The 23107-nt window shown below is 41.1% G+C and overlaps 1 protein-coding gene across 1 annotated transcript in view; it reads right to left on the bottom strand.

Moving 5' to 3' along the window:
* Positions 1-669: 669 nt before the first annotated feature.
* Positions 670-23107, bottom strand: part of LOC124151775 (guanylate cyclase soluble subunit beta-2-like) — a 96394-nt gene continuing 73956 nt past the window's right edge. The window contains exons 7-13 of the mRNA XM_048401755.1: positions 18879-19379; positions 17621-17795; positions 15663-15808; positions 8812-8960; positions 7169-7315; positions 5768-5922; positions 670-3983 (exon numbers count right to left, since the gene is read on the bottom strand). Of these exons, the coding sequence (XP_048257712.1) occupies positions 3683-3983; positions 5768-5922; positions 7169-7315; positions 8812-8960; positions 15663-15808; positions 17621-17795; positions 18879-19379 (1574 nt within the window). The 3' untranslated portion in view covers positions 670-3682. The remainder of the gene's footprint in view (positions 3984-5767; positions 5923-7168; positions 7316-8811; positions 8961-15662; positions 15809-17620; positions 17796-18878; positions 19380-23107) is intronic.

The following is a 23107-nucleotide window of genomic DNA, read 5'->3' on the forward strand; positions in this document are numbered from 1 at the left end:
TTGTCAGCACAATACCCGTGCTCGTGGGTAACTGGAATACTGTTAAAAGCGGCGTTAAACCCAACTCACTCACTATTTCGCCGAATGCGGAGTTCTATGTGCAGCACTTAATATGTGTATATTAATACGTGTTAATATGAGCGAAACACAGGCGATGCGGACTGTAGATGTTTACCAATGGTCCATGGGCGATTCTGACAATATCACTAGCATGTGTTTATGAATGACTATTAATAGTAATGAAAAGGTTAGCGTACTCTGCATCAACCGTGGCACCAGTCACAAATAAATAAAAGCGACAATACCCTTTCCATATTCATATGAAGTCTCTGCCAAAAGCAACGTCTATTGTACAATTATTATTATGAGCATGCGTTCCTAAATCACTTTAAATAATGATGATACCAGGTGTTCGCCAAAAGGTATCCTGTCCCACCGTCACAAATACATGCAAAGGCAAGTCAACTGTTCACCTGGCAAAACAAGGGACCATATGGTACAATGTACAGGTCAAAATAGGGAGTTCCATGGGACATCATTCTTGTCACTGATGCGTCACATTTGGAAACACATGGTCATGGGTTTGGTGCTGAGAAACCAGGGTCATACTCTTTTAGAGATCAGTTACAAAAACAATTCAGGATATAAAATGCAGCGGATAATACACATAGCAAAATGTGAACCCCCTTTAGGTTGTTGTGTACTGTCCTGGATACATATACATGTATAACTGTGTGCTTCTTGACACAGCTATGGCTTGTAATGATGGACATCTGAACTGACAGTTTTTCTCAGTGCAGCGGCGGTGTTGTAGGTGACAGTTCTTGAACAAATCCAGGAAAGTGCCAATACGATAACGTCACGTATATATCATTCTCCATTGGCTTTGGTGTATATTTATATATCATTTTGTACATTATGATATTTTCAAATATTATCCTGAGATGATCATTCGTTGTCTGAAGATTCATATTATAGATATTAATGATATTAATATCGTCTTTCATTTTTCAAACTATATATACAAAGCATATATAATGAACAGAAATGTATAGTTTAGATATATCTTATCAATTTTGGAAACAGTATCTAGCAAGGTAATGTTTTAAAGGAAAATATAAACTACAAATAAGATGAACATAAAATTCATGTCAACTTTCACCTTTACTGCTTGAACAAATAGTTCAACAAAACACTTCAGACAGATGAAACATACACATAACCGTATTACAGCAGAATTCTGATTGTTTTATAGCATGCCAAAGTGAATTGTTTTATACCATGCCTGCAGAGTGAATTGTTTTATACCATACCAAAGTGAGCTGTTTTATACCATACCAAAGTGAATTGTTTTATACAATACCAAAGTGAATTGTTTTATACCATGCCAAAGTGAATTGTTCATAGTATACCAAAGTGAATTGTTTTTTAGTATACCAAAGTGAATTGTTTTATACCATGCCAAATTGAATTGTTTCATAGTAAACCAAAGTGAATTGTTTCATAGTAAACCAAAGTGAATTGTTTTATACCATGCCAAAGTGAATTGTTTCATAGTATACCAAAGTGAATTGTTTTATACCATGCCAAAGTGAATTGTTTTATACCATACCAAAGTGAATTGTTATATAGCATGCCAAAGTGAACTAATGTGTTTTAGCATTACAGAGAAACCAACAAACAACACGTATCAGTAAACTTTGTCCGTAACACAAACCCAAGAAGTATGTCGTACAACATTAAGAATTGTTATCTGTACACAAACACAAGTACAAAACACTCATTCTTTAATCATGTACGATAATGTATCGTCCCATTATTCCATCAACATGGCTCTTGAGTATCATTTTGGCAGAATAATCAAAATCAAATACACTATTTGCAACTGTGTAAATACTAAAGTTGAAAAACTTAAAAAGATATCTCAAAATTTAGATCGACACACTTGAGTATTCAGTATTTACTTCACATGTTATATGAACCTCATGTCTGAGATGTCCTCGCTTGTACAGGACCGTCAACATAATGGGTTACCAGTCACCGGGCAGTGGGATATATGAAACATCTCTTGAATACCAACTAGACCTACTATTTTATGTTGTTTCGTCTCCATGTTTTGGTCTGTGGTCAGTGAATATATAATATTAAAATACATATGGTTTGCTACGACGTATGTCCATCAAAAGCTATTTCGGAGTTCATTTGTTGAAAGTATTCATAAATCTTTGATATGTAGCTACAACTTACAAACAAACTGTATTGAGATATAAAAGGTAAGGATTAACAATAGATAAATTAAACAAACATTGATTGATAAACTACAAAATAGTCGTTGATAACTAAATTTCCTATTCTTCTAAAGACTGACCATGAGTCCAAACACACAAAACATTACGATACTTTTACTGAAGTAAAGTGCATGTACATACAAAAAATATGGGAAAGCGAAGAAACAATTTAACACAAAAAAGTGTCCTGTATCTGTACATCTATGACTATCCAGTGTATGATATAGCCATTATGTTTTCACAAACAATCTGGGCCTATTCGCTACTATTGCTTCGTTTTGCGCCCGTTTCGAACAGCACGACGTCAAATATTGTTGTCCAATCAAATTATTCTCACAAGCGAGATAAATTCTCTTCATACGATATAGTTTGACTCGTACACTGGACTTTGCATTCAACACAGATTTCTTATGATCATGGAATGTTTTTGGCCGCTAGTATTTCCGAATAGGACGAGTGGTGAACAAGATGAGAGTATTTATCACAATTAAATGGAGACCTACATGCAATACACTGGATAATCGGGGTTGATATCGGTATCGTCTGTGTGCTGCTGACCAAGATGCAAATAACAAATTACTCACAAAATATAAATTAAATCAAGAAACAACTCTTCCTACATGAAAACTAAAAAATGCACAGATAAGACTTAAACTGCAAGATATAAAAGTACACATTTGTCCACATCGTCGCGTACTAGTCATATTTTGTTTATCCTGCTCCTTTAAAACAACAATAAAGAAATGACCTTTCCTCACAGAAACATATCCATGAACTTCAAATATGAATTTTAAGCAGGTTATTCTGAAGTTTGTCAGTAAGTCCGCTTTTGAAAAGTGGTAGCGGTGTACCGATTCTCTTACTCACGTTAGCAGCACAGTTTTTTGTTTGTTTTCATATCTTTCTCATCGTCAATGCTTCACGGTCTTATGGACACTGGACTCCGCCATCACCAATGAATGCATGAGTCCGCAATGCACAATGCACAAAGTGGTGACGAGTATCAGTGAGCCATTAACGTTTATAATTCATGGACGCCAAATGAAATCCGTGCAGAAGTGAACAATACAATTGGAATAACAAAAATCCTAAGCCCGTGGCACATGTTCGATACGTTGTCAAACGGGAAACGTTACCATTTGTGCGATGTAAGCTGAGCGCTCATTGGCCTGTACACTCCCTGGTTTCCTTCTCGCCGGTACCAGGCCGTGGTTTGATTGGTTGGTTAAAAATAGAGACTGAACTGCAACGCGGTTGTATGGATTCACAGGCGTTGAAGGAGCGTTGTGTACACAAAACCGTTAATCACTGTACGGCAAGAAATCGTTCCAGCATCAAGGTGAAATCCCATATCTGCCTCCCTGAAGAAAGAAACATTCCACTATTCTGTTCTGCTATAATAGATTACACGTCCTGCTTCGATGGGCCCGCTTCTTACTTCCTGATCCGGGCTTTGATGACTTCAATGACCTTTCACTGACGTCAGAATTCGGCGTCATAGCTTTTTCGGATGACGTCACTTCTTCACAATCCGAACAGAAGTCTGAGTCCACGGAGAGACTGGTGAAGTCGTCATCTGGTTCTACGACTCTGCGGTTCTCGTCGCCAACGAGGAAGTACGTGGTCATTTCACCTTTACCCTTTACTTGAATCCGTCCGCGTTTCTTTAACTGGTAGCCGTTGTTTCGTATACATCTGGAAACAATGGTCACCTGATTAATTTATACTTTAAATGAATTGGCTACGAGAATACACATACCAAACTAAAACCATGCGATAAAGGCAGTAGGATATTGAGTGATACTCGTTACGTGAGTTGTTGAACAGTGTTTCAGTTTTATCACGGCGTATCAGCTTGATGTTGGGTGGGTAGGTTGGGGGGGGGGGGGGGGGGATGAGGGAGGATATATGTGTTTGTATTGTCATGTTTTAATCACATACAAAGAGCCTCTCAATGTTTCTGTGCCCCCTCTTCAATACTCTAACATACATGTAGAATCGTGGTCGTAGTTTCGCATCTCGAAGTCCGCTTTGAAGAGAGAGGACATGAACACGTCACTGGTCTTTCCGTTGGGACCATTTATGTTAGACTGGTCATTTCCAGGATTCGGTAATATACAACACTTGACTGAGGAAAAAGTAATTCGAATTCCGTGTCGAACCACTCGAACCCAGTTCGGCCCTATTGTCCACAAATCCAATCTTGTCAGTCATTAACAATGTGAAGGTTAGAATGTCTTCTGTATGGCTTAGACACATCTTAGTTCATCTGCCCAGTTAGAGAGAGTGAGTGAGTATGGTTTAACGCCGCTTTTAGCAATATTCCAGCAATATCACGGCTGGGGACACCTTAAATGGGCTTCATACATTGTAACCATGTCGGGAATCGAACCCGGGTCTTCGGCGTGACGAGCGAACGCTTTAACCACTAGGCTACCCGACCGCCCCCTGCCCAGTTAGAAAATGCACTATTTACAAATATAAAATTTAATTATATCAATCGGCAACATTGGGAGGCGGATATTTCAAATCTCTCCATATATTTAAAACTCAAAATCAATAACTAAATTATATGGCCCTACACCTTCATGTACTCTTTTTAAGGATTTCTCCGCACTATTTACAAATTGACGTTTGGATTGAAACTGCTGAAAAGTGCTGCCGACCGTATATTAAAAAAACGAACTCATAATTGAAAACTAAATCCTCGAGCTCGCTCCACATTTAGCCCTACACTTGCGTGTACTCTTTAGTAGGACTTGCCAACTGAAGTTGGGTGATGGAAGAAATTATTCTTGCCAGAGAGGAAATGTACTCTTTGTGATTTATCCAATATTGGAAATTAATATCATAGCATTTTTGGGTGTCCATATTTTATCTGAAGTGAAGAAATAGCTACCTAAAATGTTATCCAGTTCGCCTATATATGTTAGTTTTTCAATGGTTGAAACACTAACACATTTAGGCGAACTGAATAACATAACATGAAGAGATTATCTCTTTTTTAATGTTCAAAACTAGGAATTATCTAAAAAAATCCTACTAATGATTGCAAATACTGCCATGTTACTCTGACGCTGAACGCAATATCTCAGAGCACCCGTTTCTAGTTGAATCGTTACAGACAGGCTAAAGATTTAGTTGTTCAGAAAACATTTTTTCCGTAAACAAATGCCCAAAATATAGAACACAATCGAAATTCTGATTAAGATATTTTTGTATCTTGTCCCCGCATCTTAAACGTAAACCATGAAGATATTTCCAAAACGGATCGACTTTGGAAATGACGTCACTATGCTACTATTCATTCAATAATACTCCAAGCAGCTGTTTTCACTCCACTCCAGTGTTGTTAGCTAACATTTAAAAAAAGCTGAATTGCTTTTTTTTAGATTAAAAACAAATTGGAAAATAACATACATTAACCAAGGATAGAAACGCCTCCCATGGGGAGATTAAAAATGTCGACTACGTGGTACCTGAATGTGGTGGGACTGACGTGGATCCTGCCCGGGACGCCATGACTCTCCATCCTGGATGCCGTGTTGACGCTGTCTCCAAACAGGCAGTAGCGAGGCATCTTCATCCCTACGACCCCTGACACCACGGGGCCTGTATGGACCCCCACTCGGATCTGGGGGACAAAAAGGGAGTTACTTCCTTAGCTATAGCTTGTTTGTTGATTAACTCATCAATATTAAAGGGATGTGTAGCCCGTAAATAATCAAGTGTGCACTAGACAATCCGACTCATGAAGATCCGGGGTAGAATATGTCTTCAGTAACCCACGCCTACCGTAAAAGGCGACTATGCTTGTCGTAAGAGGCGATTAACGGGTTCGGGTGGTCAGGCTCCCTGACTTGGATGATGCATGTCATCGTATCTCAATTGCGTGGATCGATGCTCATGTTGTCAATCACTTTGATTGTCTGGTCCAGACTCGATTATTTACAGACCGCCATCATATAGCTGGAATATTGCTGAGTGCGGCGGTAAAACAACAAACAAACAAACTAGACAATCCAGTGATATTCTGAGTAACGTTCCCCGCCGTCGGGGTGCGATGACACTGAAGGCTGACCATGATCCATTACGATGACACTGAGTCACCGAGGCTGACCACGATCCATTAAGTCGCCTAGTCTCGTATGACAAGAACAGATCGCTGGGGACCGAGTCTAACCCTGAATTCCTGAATTCCAGCTAAGTTGCCTCTTACGACTTGCAATGGGTGCTGGGACACATCCATTTGATGAGTTCAGCAACGACACAGGCCATTAACCAAGTCACCGACCCTGACAACCCGATTCATTAAGTCGCCTTGTACTACAAGCATAGGTTGCTGGAGACCAATTCAAACCTGGAATTCCCACGTCGGACTTAATGTCACATGGGTGCTGAGATGATAATGATTACTATAATGTGAATGTAAACCTTCAAGCCCCTTCCAGGCGGCCTGGGTTATATACACCAAAGGGAGCTGAGAATTTAATTTCAATGAATACTGACCCGTTGTCAAAGCCATATTGCCAGGCGCTTTGAGCGTAACGCCTTAAGCAGTCTCATCGAGGTTGAATATTAGGCGCGTTACAAAATGACTTATATTGAAACAGGTTTTCCATGAAGGCAAATGGTTCTTTATTTCCCGTATTTGCCTGAAAAAGTATCTTAAAATTATCTCTATCGGCTACAGTATATAGTTGTGTCAGTTGAGCGTATTGCTGATTTAAGCACGTAATGACATTGTATTTTAATAATTTAATAATGTTTTACGTATGTATTTAGTCGTGGTTGTTGGTTCTTCTCAGGGTAATTATAATTTTAAAAATATATAAAAAATAAAGAAATTCGCAAAATGAGACACGAGATATCGTTCCTACCTGTAGAGGTTTACCAGTTGCAGGGGAGTTGACTGTGGCGGCTTCCTGCACCATGTCCATGGCGAAGTCGGCGACGGACTTGGCATGGTTGGTGGACGGCTCCGGAACTCCGCTCACCACCATATAGGCATCGCCAATGGTTTCTACCTAAACACAGCAACACAATGGATAATAGGATAGTAGAGTTTGACTTTGGTGTTCTACGCCCATTCCAGTTCCCAAACCATAATGGTGGTGGTGGATGGTGGGGGGGGGGGGGGGGGGGGGGGGCTACAGTATCAAAGGCGCTGCAACTCGTTGTGTGGAGAGTTGCGTCCCTTTGGCGCGCCAGATACCAATGATCGTGGGTTCGTCTCCCAGATTCGCACTGATTATGTCTCTGGGTATGTCAACATCATACACGCGCTTTGGCGAAACTTGCTATTAACCTTTGTTCTAGCAGGCCAAAAATCAAAGACCAATCTTGGATTCGAACCGCATACCATTGTAAAATATCAATCTTTGACGATTAATGTTAAGAAATCGAAGTGTGTCCTGAAATCTCTTTGGTTGAGAAACGTAATTAAAGGGGATTAAAACCCAGCGCATCTCCTGGATTATTCCCACAGCACGAATACTTTTAAATTTCTTCATGGGTCCTTTATTTCCTCAATCCTCAATTAGATAAAAGGTGCCATTTGGACTGGCGTACTACCAACACATCTGCACCACATTAATTCGGAATGCAGCCTGACATGATCTGATTGCGTTGTCCTGTCATTCCATGGTCCCCTAACACAAGCATAATTTCAACCAAATCAAATTTACTCCCCATTAAAAGCGAGCTCCAGTCCTTTTGAATGCATTTGTTGTTATATTAGATTACGGATTCCCATTTTGAGAATTGGACACATTTGATTGATCATCGTAATAGCAGAATGTTCATCTTTATTGAGAGATGAAATTCTAGAAAATCATTTTTCAAATATAATCACCATTTAAGTGTCATCTTATGTCAGTGTGGGAGTGTGACTTGTTAAATCTAGGTTTGAATGTCATTCTGCCAGGCCATATCGAAATGAAAAAGAACTTATGTTTTTTCGATTTCATCTATGAAGTCGCATCAGGTGACGAGTTCATGGTATTCCAATAAAAGTTAAACGACGTTTTAAGAATATATCTTATTCCTGCCGTACCAAAACAACAAGAATGGGCTTCAAACATTGCTCCCATATGGAGAATCAAACCCGAGTCTACGGCGTGAAGAGAACACGCTTCAACAACATTGCTACCATCCACCTTAATTTGAGTGGGTGAGTGGGTATTGACGCCTGTTTGAAAACAGTATTTCAAATATATTTCAACGAGTCAACTTAGTGTTGGAGGAAAGCCCGAAATTCGGCGAATCAGGACGAGTCCCTTCATAACCATCTGGGAGGCAGAATCACAGATTCGCCCACTAAATGTTCGGAGATGTGTCAGCACCATACCCTACTAGTGGGTTGCCCCTAACACCTCAGAACGAGTCAGCACCCGTAATCCTGGGTTAAGTTTAAGACCTACATCACTCACTCCGGGCTTCCGCCCACACCAAGCTGACACGCCGTGAAATAACTGAACCAACTCACTCTCTAGAAACAATAAAAAGCAACGGCTTGTCTTACCTTGTAGACATCATGGTCATTGGTGCTCTTGTCGAAGCGGTGGTAGAGGTTATTCAGCATGTTGACGATGTCCAAGGGCGAGCAGGCTGAAGCGATGTTGGTGAAGGTCACGATGTCGCTGAACAGAATTGTCACTTGGTCGAACTTTTCTAAAAGAAAAAATAACATTTGTTTCAATCGACATAACATGATGTTACTGTTTCTAAAAGTCAAACAAGTTCACTTCGGGCTTTCTACAATCTCATCGAGATCACCTCTATGACTCGGATACGGCATCCCTCTGCGGCACGATATGAAAACACTTCCACAAAAGGTCGCTTCTGGTGAACCCGGAACCACCCTTTACTGCCCAATCTAAATCAAGCATGCGATAGTTCTTAACCCTGTCAGATTTCAGATTTCTGAAACGAATCGGCTTCATTGTTCATGCTCGATTCGGAAATTTCCATCGAGTAAACCCACACAGAACGCAAAATAAACCATCGATAGCATATCCTTTTGGATGTGGATACCATGCTGCCCAGTACCGATATGATACATTATACAAAATAATAGAGCGGTTTTGTGCGTTTGCAATTCCCTTCTCTCACTCGTTTCGTGAATTTAGAAGCCTTGACGCAGATTGGCCTATCAGAAACTTCCTCTGACTTTGATGCATAGAGGTGTCGTGTAAAAGATCTTATTTTTATAAGATTGGGTTTTCCGCCGCAATTGCTTTGCTAACGATATAAATGAAATATTGGTTTAAACATCGTTTTGCCCAGCAGCGCATATGAAAACGAACGCCCACACAAGCATTCACGTAAACATGAAAACTTATTTACAAGCAGACGCACACACAAACATACGTATTTACAAACATACGCATATTCTGACATATGTTATGAAGATATTTCAATAAACAAACACAGGATTAAATCATCACACGTACCCTGTTGGAAACCTTGGTCAGAATTGGTCCCAAGTAATCTATGCTTGGTTTGGTTGTTTTTTGTTTGTTTTGTTATGTATTTTGGGTCTTTTTGGTGTGTGTGTGTGGGGGGGGGGGGGGGGTCGCTTTTATTTAACGCCACACTACGCAATATCCCAGCCATATGACGGCAATCAGTAGATAATCGAGTCTGGACCAAACAGTACAGTGATTGTCATCATAAATATCGATCTACGCATTGGATACGATTACATACATCAACCAAGTCAGCGGGCCTGACCACCCGATCACCGTCAGTCGCCTCTAACGACAAGCATAGTCGCCTTTTACGGGCATGGGTTGCCGAGTCCCTATTCTCTTCTCGCTTTACGGGTCTTACGTAAGATTCGACAAAATGGATTCAGTGATCAGGCCAAGTGACTTGGTTAGTTTGGTACGTTGCACATAATATCGACAACTGGTGTGTCTTTTCCAGGCTTGATTATTCATAGGCCGGTGTGAGATAGCATGAATATTTCTGACTGCGGCTTCACATAACAAACGACCAAGCGTTTATAGAGATATACGCACATACAAGCTGTACATCCACTTTAACACACATGCATGTATGCACGCGTCCATGTTGCTGTAGAACCACTACATGATCTCTAGAAATTGTTTGTTTGTTGTTTTACGCCGCTCCAATATTCCAACTATATGACGGTGGTAAATAATCGAATCTGGACCAGACAACCCAGGATTGACATCATGAGCATCGATCCACTCAATTGGAATACGATGACATGCATCAACCAAGTCAGCAGGTCTAACCACCCGATCCCTTTAGGCGCTTCTTACAAACATGGGTTGCTGAAGAACAAAATTAACCCTGATATTCACAAGATCTCATTTTCCTCATCAATCAATTGCTCTCACATAATCACATGTCATCTCATCCTGAAATACTGTCATCTATATATCGCCATCGTTCGGGCGTCGACTATCTCAGACATTCTAAAGTCTATAAAATTGGTTGGCAAACAACGCAAAAACTCAAATATACCACAAACGACTAAGGCGAAATGCCAGCATCAAAGACCCAGTCTCGACCTCATCGTCTAAAACGTTTGTGTTCGTAGTTGTTGGGTGTTTTGTTGGATTTGCTGGGGATATTATGGCATCAAAGACGTATTATGAAGCTGACTTCTGAAGAAAAACATGGACTTAATTTCCTGAAAACCCCGTCGGCCATCACACTGATTACGTCGTACCGGGTGATGTACGTGACACGAGTATTGGGTACAGGCAGAAGTCTTTCATCTTTCGGCGGAGAATATTCTTCAAAATCGAAACGATTTAATATAGCTTGTATCTTAAAGTCAAAGGTAAAGTTCACCTTATATGTCTGTGTTTGCACTGAGTATGATTTAGAATGACACACTTCCTCTGTAAATTACGACTGCCTGCGTGGTCTAGTGGTAGAGCGTCCGCCCGGAGAGCGGAAGGTCCGGGCTTCGAACCCCGGCCGCGTCATACCAAAACTCGTTAAAAATGGTACTTGTTGTTACCCTGTCTGACACTCGGCATTAAGGAGCTAAAACAACGACTGATCGGCTCGGAGTCCTTATACTCTGTCTGAGTCGGGTATTCATGTTCAACTGCGGCATGGTATCTCAGTGAGCTAGCACTATAAATCGGCATCAGTCCGGACTAGTACAAGCAGCCATACAAACACACACACGTACATGCACGTCGCTATATAAGTGCAATAATCTTGGACGCGACGTTAAACCCAATCTCACCTCACCCCACCTCTGTAAATTAACCACATACATGTATGTACGTACATATACTCCTCAAATAAAGAAACGCCTATGAGATAAAAACAAACATAAACATGTTTTTTACAAAATAATGTCATTGTTGGAACCATCAAAACGACAACGACCAAATGCGTAAACCAAACGTAACAATACACAAAGGTGACACCATATGAGAATCACGGGTCGTTCCATTTTAAGCACGTGGAGCTTAGTGAATAGTTCTCGGTTGCCAAAAGGGTCGCAACTTTTACAACTGCGAACTCAAACTGCGAACTGCAAAAAGTGTAATCGCAGTCGGCTATAGCCAATGTGTGCCAGAGTACCTTCTCCAGTCTTGGAAATCTGTACCAGCAGCAAAGTGACCAATCCGTGTCAGACCAACCCCGTGTTACTGGGCAATTGCGGCAAAAGCCATCCCCAGTAACATCAGCGAGTCCAGGATGGCAAAGGATATCTGACCAGAGAGAGCACACTTCCTTCGTGAGCCAGGTCCCAGAGCCAGACTGACTGTCAGAGGTGTCGTGTGACGCATCAATGTCGTCAACTGCAATGGCAAGCACGTTGAAAATACCCTCAAAACCGATGGAGAATTTGGTTCTTTGACGAGTGAGGATTTATACTGCATCTGGCTGAGATCGCCATAAACGTTCAGCAGCCAACAGCATACAGGAGGACATATTTGGATTTGGTAGTTTTAGCATGTGGCTGTTCCAAATCGCTAGACATGAACCCGACACAACATCGGAAGAGTTGGATCGCCACTTGTAACAGCGTCATCCTGACCCACATATACCCCAACAGTACCACAAGTACCATAGCCCGAGTAGGCTAACACCAATGTTATTAAAACTCTCCTCATTTTAAAAAAAAACATATTTGAAAAAATAGAGAATCTCACCCGAGTGTCTTTTGAAATCAAATATATCAACGCGAGTTGATAAAAGTGGCAAAACTCCGAGGCTTGCCGTGGAGTTTTTTCCACTTTTAACAACGAATGTTGATATGTTTGATATCAAAAGACACGAGGGTGAGATTTTATTTGTCATCCTTCTTGTCATCATTCTTCCAACTTTTTCAGTTTGTAGACAGTAATAAGCAGTGTCCAAGTTTTAAAGAGTACTGCTAACAGCTTCAGTGGCAGAGCCATTACTGATGTCATTTGATTGTGACGTCACTGTAACCAATGACGTCACAATGGTCTGCAAAGCATTGTGATGCAATTTCATTGCATCGATATCAATTTCTTTATTCAACGTACTGAGGAGGCCACAGGCCTATAGTACAATCATGATTACAGGAGCAATTGGTACAATCATATAATTTCCAAACTTGATTTTCTTTGTATAAAAGCATGATATATGTGCATAGAAAGATTTCTTATGGTTTCAATGTTGCTAGTGGTCAGTAATAGTTTAAACTTAAATGTACAATGGTTTACATAAAAATATTTTGGTAAATATACTTTTCTTAATTCATCATAATGCGGACATACTAGTAAAAAGTGATACTCGTCCTCAATTAATCCTAGGTCACATAGTGGACAGAGTCTATTTTCTCTCGGAATATTTTGATATCTACCTTTTTTCAATTAAAAGATCGCGTGATGAACATCGGAATCTTGCAAGTGCTACCCTAAATTTTCTAAGACTAACACTGAAAAGGTATTGCTCTGCAATGATATATGACTTGAAACTGCTATATAACAGGGACTTTGGTGAACGCGTTAGAGTTGCATTCCATGACTGAAAATATAAATCTTTTAATCTTTGTGTTATAGCATTTATGAACAACTTCGGATAAGCAATATGTTCTAATTTAAAAATGTAACCAAAACCATAATTATTCAGCAGGTTCCTTAAGTCGGTTACCCAATTTGTTTTGCCATTGCTATCATACAAACACATCATATTGTAACATTTACAGTGTAGATATCGCTCGATCTCACCCAAGCGATATCTCCTGTTCGAGCCAGTTTTGGACGATAAGTACCTTTAGCGTGACCTAAGATGTCATATGTGGTGTTTATCCTCAAATCTCAAGTTAACGTGGTCAATAGATTATTGTTTTATTATGAATGACGTTGACTTTCATATTGCTTATTATATGCCAGAAGGTTACCGTTTCATTATTCAGGTATGGTTAAGTTGCTGTATGAAAACTGGTACATTCGTCATGTGGAAGTCAAAATTGAAATACCAGTCATGGCGACCATTTTATTACAAAAAACATTTCACTGTGGCATTACTTCCTTACAGCGGGTATTTTGAATTTTAAGCGAAAAGGTATATTTTTAACTAACTTTGAATGAGCACCGGCAGATCAGTTTAACATGTAGAATTTCAATAATGCAGTCGATGTTAGATTTGTCAAGGGAAGACATTCTTAGCCTGTTTATCGTCACAGCCGGTTGGTGTCAACAAACTTTCTCAATATCAAGACCAGAGCTTTGGAAAAAAATACTTGAAACGAACACGACTTTGGTCAAAGCCGTCTATGACATCGTATACATTTGCAATAAAAGACATCAAATGCAAAAGCGTTCGGTCATAACCGTTTGTGAAATGTTATACATTTGAAATAAATTACACGAAATGCATGATTTCGGTCATAACCACGTCCAAACAGAAACCAGGAGAAATGATGCCATGCCACGTTCGATTATATCCAATGCCGTCAACAAACGCATGGCCGATGGCGCCTGTAATTGAGATGGACAACTTCCGTGCGTTGAAAGACGCTGCGTCGTAATGTAATAATGCCTTATATTTGAGGTTGCACGATCGTCAATGGCCGAATTAGCCTATTTCATACTTAAATGATTGAAAGTGTTTCTGATTTCAAAATGGCAAGTTTAGTCTTTCAGAGTCTTTCAGAGGACGTCTTTGAACCAAGCCTGAAACCGTCAACTACGACTGAAAATGTTCTCCTTGAAAGAATGACAGCTTATTGCGTCCCTCTGACGGAGATAACTTAGTGTCATTAGCCTGTTTCAAACACCTTCCACACTTTTGGCACATGCGCGAGTGTGATCGATCCTTCCGCTATAGTACCTAAGTCTGGCTGGATGTGGCGCCTTCTGACCTCAAACATTAAACGTAGCCTACTTACCTCATTATTTTAAATTCTATGGATTTTACCCTTTTCAATTCAAGTGAAAGTAATTTAATACATGAGCCTCCAAGCGCTGATAATTACCAGAAGCGAGGACCAAATGAGATTAACGTGATGTAGACCTGCCGATGAATGCAGGCCAAACTAGTTGGTCTCAACAAGGTTCTTATCTATAATTCCCTTCAGCGATTCAATGTGGAAGTCATGCGCTATGCATGTTTCCGTTCTAACATCATGCTGCAATCTATCCAAGCCATGGGAAGCATTATTGGACTTGTTTCGACAGATAGGACCACATATATCGAGCATCATAGCCGTGGTTGATAAAGTCCATTTACAATGCGCCTAATTCCATTCACCAAATGACCGCCTCCGTGGTCTAGTGGTAGAGCGTCCGCCCGGAGAGCGGAAGGTCCAGGGTTCGATCCCGGGCCGCGTCATACAACAAGACGTTAAAAGATTGTACTTGTTGTTACCCTGTCTGACGCTCGGCATTAAGGGGCTAAAACAAGGACTGGTCGGCTCGGAGTCAGTATACTGTGTCTGAGTGGGGTATTAATGTTAAACTGCGGCATGGTATCTCAGTGAGCTAGCACTATAAATCGGCATCAGTCCGGACTAGTACAAGCAGCCACACACACACACACATACACGTGCATGCACGTCGCTATATAAGTGCAATAATCTTGGACGCGACGTTAAACCCAATGTCACCTCACCTCACCATTCACCAAATGGCTGCTAATGGCTCTTCATTCCATGGGACAATGTGGAATATTGGGGGATGATTTTTACCAATTAAGTATTTACATTAAACGTTACCTGTAGCAACCTGGGACATTTGGGTTGCTTGTGTTTAAATTATTGTGTTCCTTGTCGTGGTATTGCTTGAATGTTGCTAAAAGCGGGGTAAAAAGCGCCTCACACACTGAGCATGAAATCAGCATTAGCTGGAAGCGCCCGTTAAATCTCCATCAGGAAGTCCCTTTGTACTTATGTTGTCTCACCTGCCTCCACCTGTCTGCCGTTCTTCAGCTGATGCGCAACCTTCTGTGGCAGCATCTGATACAACAGCACATCCGTCTTCTGTTTCTCTATCTCCAACGCCTGGGACGTCCGCTTCAACGCCGCTGTTGTTTCGTCCAACTTTTTGCTGTATCGAAGCAATACATAGAGATTTTTTAGCCGAGTTTTTTTCCGTACCATTAAAGCCAAACATTTGGAATAAAATAATGTATCATGCCAGAATTTGGCTTTCATGTTAAATACGATCAAATAGAGATAATTTGGCGAGTGTGTTCGTATGGTTTATATCATATATAAGAATACAAATTGTATTATGTAAACCTGTGGCGAGCATAATACATGTTATTTATTCCACATACAAATGTATATTACATTAACGATACGGAAAGAAGAGGATAATACCGTCTTTATCATATGACATTCTGAAAGTAATTGAATTTGAAGACATGGTGCATTTATTATTTAGCCACCTGAAGCCATGTTTGTGTACATGAGTACTGTGACCCAGGGAAATATATATCTTCAGTTTTAATGATCAATAGTTTCTCTATTCCATGTGTGGAGCTCTTTAAAAGTATTTTGTGGTTGGTGTCCTCATCTGATATTTTTCGGATCGTGATACAAAATTTATCGGACATATGATTGGTTTATCACAACGATGACACCATCCATTATATGATTCAAATACTTAGTACTCTTATTTTGTTGTCATGTTTAGTTGTCTTTGTTATTTCATCGTCTCGTTCCTCCATCATCCGTGTGTACATACGATCCTGAAGTCGCTATTTCTAACCAACGACTGAAGACACTGCCTGTTTCAAGCAAGGGGAAATAAAGGCGACAAAACCTTTCCTGATTTATAATAAATCTCTCAGAAACTCAGAGTTAATTGTACGACTCCGACCACAGCATGAACAGTGTTTATGAATCACTATCAAGTGAAGATACCAGGTGTTGGCAAAATTGTGAACGTATCCTGACCCATCAGTGGCACCGCCACAAACACATGCACAGGCAAGTTAAGTATCCACTTGAAACAACACATGAACATGTGTACAAGTCAGAATAGGAAATCACTTTTGTTACTGATGCAAATTGGAAATGTCCTCCGCATGTCCACCACAACACGTTTTGAAGCTTTACTGAGACTTTGAATGTTGTAACCTTGATCAAAGAAGTTTGATGCAAGAGTCGAATGACACGCACTGCATCTTGATAAAAAGAATATGCTCGATTATACCTCAAAAGGTGTGAAATGTAGATACCGAGGGCTGGAGCTGCAGGAATATTATTCGACACGGAGGGAAAGTTGACTATTGGAAATTTGAAGTCATCCCTCTTGTCATACACTCTTGTTGAGAGTGTTCTGTCACTCTAAACCTTTAAGAGTAGATCCAGATGCATAAAGTTAGATGGTGCTCGGATTATATCACCAATATTTTTCATGCTACATGTGCCAAATCTCTGCGGCCCCAACTCGACACATTGCTTCAGCATCAGGTTCTCACGAAATTCATGCACAGAGTTCATTTGTCCTCCGTGAGTTGTACACGGCCTGATTAAACGGATATAAACAGTATATCGGCCCAGTGCATCCACGTGTAAAGGGGGAACGTCGTGTATACAAGCTCATATTGACGATACTGTTTTTGTTGTCATGGGTGTGTGACTTCTTCTTCTTCTCATCATCATCATCATCATCATCATCATCATCATCATTTGATCTCCCGTCGGGATTCCGGGTGAGAATGAAGGTCCCGAGCAACCGATGTTGCCGTAAGAGGCGACTGAATGGATCGGGTGCTCAGGCTCGGTGACTGTGATTGCTCGTCATGGTATCCCAATTGCGAGGATGGATATGCCTGGTGCCAATCACTGGATTGTCTGATCGGACTCGATTATTATCTAACAAACAAAATTTTTTTTATCATTTACTCACGCTATATCTATCTCAGCTATCCTCTGTTGATTAAGCAGCACAAGCTCGCGCGTGACGTCATACAGGGGGATATCTGCTAGGTAGACGTTCATTTCCATAAGTTCGTTGAGGCTTGTGAGGCGAGGGGATCCAATAAAGATCATATGATGAGACGCTTCCAACCAAATCATCTGTCCTGCAATAAATACAACCATGTACAAGATGCACAGACCCAAATGCAATGATGGGTCTGGGTGACATCTCAACGATAAGAGATTGCTATTGATTTGCTTTTGGGGATATTTATTAAAATCAAATATGGTCCATCTGACGGATCCCGACGACATTCAAGATTCCACGAAATCAATACTTGAAATAACCCACTGCAACAGTGATGCGACCGTGTGTGACCTCGGTTATTGTGTGTCATTGTACCCGACGGTGTGGATTAATGTTGGTTGGTGTGTTGTTTAACGCCGCACTCAGCAATATTCCAGCTATATGACGGCGGTCTGTAAATAATCGAGTCTGGACCAGACAATCCTGTGATTGATATCATGAGCATCGATCCACCTAATTGGGATCGATGACAAGCATCAACCAAGTCAGCGAGCCTGACCACTCGATCCCGTAAGTCGCCTTTTACGGCAAGCATGGGTTGCTGAAGACCTATTCTACCCCGGAATCTTCACGGGTCTGTGGATTAATGCTGAGGACTATTGATGTAACATTGCTGACTATTTGAAGTTATATTCACTCTCTTCTTCAAGTGAAGGACTCGCTGCGGGATATCTGTTGTACCAACACAGTGTTTGTTACGAAGTTAAAAAGATGGTTTCAAATCAAATTAAACTGCTAATCTAATATACGTTGTCACACAATTGGTTTTTGGTTGGTTGTTTTTTTAACGCCGCACTCAGCAATATTCCAGCTACCTGACGGCGTAATCGAGTCTGGACCAGACAATCCAGTGATTGACAACATGCGCATCGATCTACGCAAATGGGATCGATGACATGCATCAACCAAGTCTACGAACCTGACAACCCGCTCCCGTTAGTCGCCTCTTACGACAAGCATAGTCGCCTTTTACGGCAAGCATGGGTTGCTGAAGACCTATTCTTCTCCGGATCTTCACGGACCGGGAGATAAGTATTATAACACATTACCAATGGTTATAAAATATATTTTACGTCATTGACAAACTCCACGTTGCGCTTTCTGCTTTCATTCGTTACCTAAGGCCAATTTATGTTCAGGTCAACATGTGTTCGCCTACCTTTCAGGACCAAAGCCTTGTTGTCACCCTCCTTCTCTGACTCCTCCGGGGACACAGTCAGGAGAAACACTGCGTTGATGAATTTCTGAATGTTCACGATGGACAGATTCATTTTAGGGTGGATTATCCGGAACAAGGACGTAACCGCCATGCCTTCTCGGATAGGAACAGGGCACAATTTGTGAATCATCACTCCACACTGTCGTATTTTCAATAAATCGTCGAATATGATATGATACGGGAACGCAGAACAGAATTGACCAGCATTCAAATGAAAAGCTGAAATGTTTGTAGGCACAGCAACCTCCATGTTTTCGAGGGACAAACGTTCCTCTTGACCTTCGGGACTCCCGCGTTCATTTTCCAGCCCTTTGTGCAAAATGACCTTGAAGACTGTGTGCTCCTGGGTCTTACCGCCATCGATTACCTCCCTTGATTGCTCTTGTACCGTGATATCCACCTTCTGCTTGAAGATGTCTCGGCCAACGGCTCGTACGGACCCTGGGAAATAGCAAACAAAATTATGTCACTACAGTTTCCAAAGTGGGTTACAATTTGTCCCCACTAACCTATAGCTGGTCGTAAGAGGAGGCTTAGTGGATCGGGTGGCAGACTGGATGACTCTAGCTGATCGCGTGTACTCGAACCCTGACGGTGTGGGTGGATGCTCATAATATCAATCACTGGTTTGTCCGGTCAAGACATGATATTTTACAAACAATCATGGGGATTCCGGGTAAGAATTTGTCCGGACTCAGTCATTTACAGTCCGCCATATATCTGAACAGTGCAGTCTTAAAGAACAGACATGTACATTACTGTTGCAAGAAGTGTCTTCTTCAAAGTTTTACTGCTGTTGAAATTGTGCTCACATGTGAGTTTAGTTTCACGCCGCTTTAAAGAGTATTATAGTTATATTACTGTGTATAACCTCAATTTGGGAGGAGCGAGTGAACATGGTTTTACGCCGATTTTAGCAATTTTCCAGCAATATCACGGTGGGGGACACAAAAAATAGGCTTCACAGATGGTACCCATGTGGGGAATCAAACCCGGGACTTCGGCAGGACAAGCAAGCGCTTTAACCACTAGGCTACCTCAATGCCCCAATGTGGAAAACGCACAGGTCTAAGACGTTTACCGTGGTGAAACCCATGACCAAGGAATCCAAGGCAACCTGGTATTATAACTAAATACACAGAGTGATGGCTTCGTAACGAAGAATTTGGAATTCAAATAGAATCATTCAAATAGAATCACACGGATATATATTTTACAACAAAGTATTTCGAGCTGCTAAACGCTGGACTACCAAAAATAGTGGTTAATAGTGTCAGAGGAGCGGTGGGGTAGCCTAGTTGTTCAAGCGTTAGCACGTCACGCCGAAGACCCGGGTTCGATTCCCGACATGGGTATAATGTGTGAATCCTATTCCTGGTGTCCCTGCTGTGATATTGCTGGAATATTGCTAAAAGCGGCGTTATACACTCACACAAATAGTGACACCAGTCCTGCGACAGTGATAAATAATAACAATATCATAATGTCAAAGCGTGTTATAAAGTACTGGTTAAAATTAACCAGAATGCACGAAGGTGTATCCCCTAACGTAGGTAGCATGTTTATGTATTCCGCCAACATTGGTCAAAGTACTTGGGTAGCATCTTTTCGAAAAAAAATTATTTTCGCATAGTTTGGGATTTGTATGATGAAATCAGTCAGTTGGGGACAATATAACCTATATTAGGGTATTTATAACGTCGCCTCTCGATGAATTCCGTCAAGAATAGATATCAACACTCAACAATAACACCCAATATGTGATGTATAAAGAATATAGAACTGTTAAAAAGATATTTGAGTATTTATAATGGCAAACATGTCAGCAGTGGGGTTTGGTAAATTAAGATGTAATGTTTTACTTTTACGACGGAACTAGGGTAAATGGCATTCTATTGAATCATGTTAACGTATGTGGCCTGTTTGCAAAATCTGTTAAAAATGCATGAACATCATGTCGTATTGATCTGTAAACATTATATTGAGTTATGTAATGTGTATTCGCAAATATGGTAATTATAATTAATAACCTGGAGAATTTATGAAAACGTTTGCACTATTATTATATGGAGGGCCTTGTGGTGAAAGCGTTCGCTCGTCACGCCGAAGACCCGTGTTCGATTCCCGACATAGGTACAATGTGTGAAGCCCATTTCTGGTGATATTGATGGAATATTGCTAAAGGCGGCGTAAAACCATACTCACTCACTCACTCTCATGTATTGGCCAAAGTTCTTCACACAAAAATGAAACTGAAATTTGACTTTACTATAATACTGGGTATATGTATAGTGCCAAATTGTAGAATGCCCTCAGCCCTATGTTTTTACCCTGTTCATTGGATCAGTATGCACTTGGATTTCATTCTCATTTCCCCGGGGAGTACACAACCAAAGCTGCCTTATTGTGCTCGAAGATAACAGTCACATTACCATCTATTAATCATTCACTATGGGTGAACAGAGGCATAAATCGAACAAAGGCACGTGCTTTAGTTGGCCCCACATGTAACATGTGTTTCAGTGCTGGGCAGGACAGACCCCCAGAAACTCTCAGGAGTCAAGCTTGATGAACATTATCCCCCATCCGCCTCAATCTCATTAAAATCTGATGTTAATTCTCACTGCCGATAAAGAAAGATCTGTGGACATCCCATTACAGATCACGCCAGAACGACTTTTCGCGAACTTTGACCGACCTTTGAAATGGTTAACTTACATACGACATTAGCCAATCAGAAAGCAGCTTTCTCGTGCTATCCGGAACAAGTTTTAAACTGGCGACCTCCATTCCAGAACACGCTTTGAAAAATAGTTTAACAAAGTCCCGAGTGAGAGCCAGATACTCGTGTCTCTGTTGCATCAAAATGAACCGAATTGACAAAATATATACCCTACACCGATAAGATGGTAGGACATCCTTGTGTTTAAAGCTTTAAAGACAATGCTTATGTTCGATTTCCCACAAAGTACAACGTGTGACGTTTGTTGTCCCTGGCCGTAAATGAACATGGCTTAAGGAGAAGTTAAACTGTACTCCCTCACTCAACCACTCTCTTCCTTACTCGCTCAACCACTTACTCACTCGCTCGCTCAACCACTCACTCCCCCACACTCTCAACCACCAAGGGGCACGGGTGGCCCAGTCGTCGCGATTCGCCGTGCAGAGTTGCGTCCCAGAAACCTATGATTGTGGGTTCGAATCCCGGTTCGCCCCGATTATGTTTCCAGGTTTGTCAGCACCATACCCGTGCTCGTGGGTTTCACCGAAGTGGTAAACGTCTGAGACCTGCATCACTTCGAGCTTTCCTCCCACATTAAGCTGACATGCCGTGATATAACTGGAATACTGTTAAAAGCGGCGTTAAACCCAACTCACGCACTCACTTACTCACTCACTCAACCACCAAACGCGCACGCACTCACGCACGCACTCACTACCTCACTTACGATAAGGAAAGTCGCGGAATTGATTAGGGTTTTTTTTCAAGTAATTAACACATACCTGTCTTGGTTAAATGTCAATGGCCACAATTTACGTTAACAAGACTCATGGACAGCATTATTTCTTCATCTGTAACAGGGACTTTGGACATAATTATCTGACTCCGTGTGTTTTTGAAAGCTTGCTTCAAACCTTTGCCTTAGAATACACTCCAACGTGTCAATGTGAGTTATCCAAGCCATACGCTGTTTAGATTCAAACGTCAAGTCAAAGGCAGATTTATAAACAAAGCCCACATCCCTGCGACATGTAGCAGCGTCAATAAACACAGTCGTGACAGACTCGTTAAATACCAGGAATAACGGCATTGGTGCCATGACAGACGCGGAGAATTGCCGGATGTTAGTCTGCGCCCATTACGTCACTGGACACTGTTTTGTCAACAAGAGGCCATGCATGTGCGTTATTTAATGTTACGTTAGGTTTCCAAGCTATGGTGCCTCGGTATTGTTTAACCCGCTCCCCGAAGCTCTGACGTGAGATTTTGACGGGAATAACACTACATTGTAAAACGAATTGAACTGTGTGCAGCTAGCTGATTTGGTCAAGAACGTTGTTCAGTGGGGTTTCTCATATCTGGCCATTGAATGCTATTTTGTAACATGTCCCACATTTTCAAAATCACGTGGTATGATGATTTTTCTCTGTATTCGGACGGTTAAGTT

Source organism: Haliotis rufescens, unplaced genomic scaffold, assembly GCF_023055435.1.
Source record: "Haliotis rufescens isolate VD_foot unplaced genomic scaffold, xgHalRufe1.0.p SCAF_23, whole genome shotgun sequence".
NCBI classification, from domain to species: Eukaryota; Metazoa; Mollusca; class Gastropoda; order Lepetellida; family Haliotidae; genus Haliotis; species Haliotis rufescens.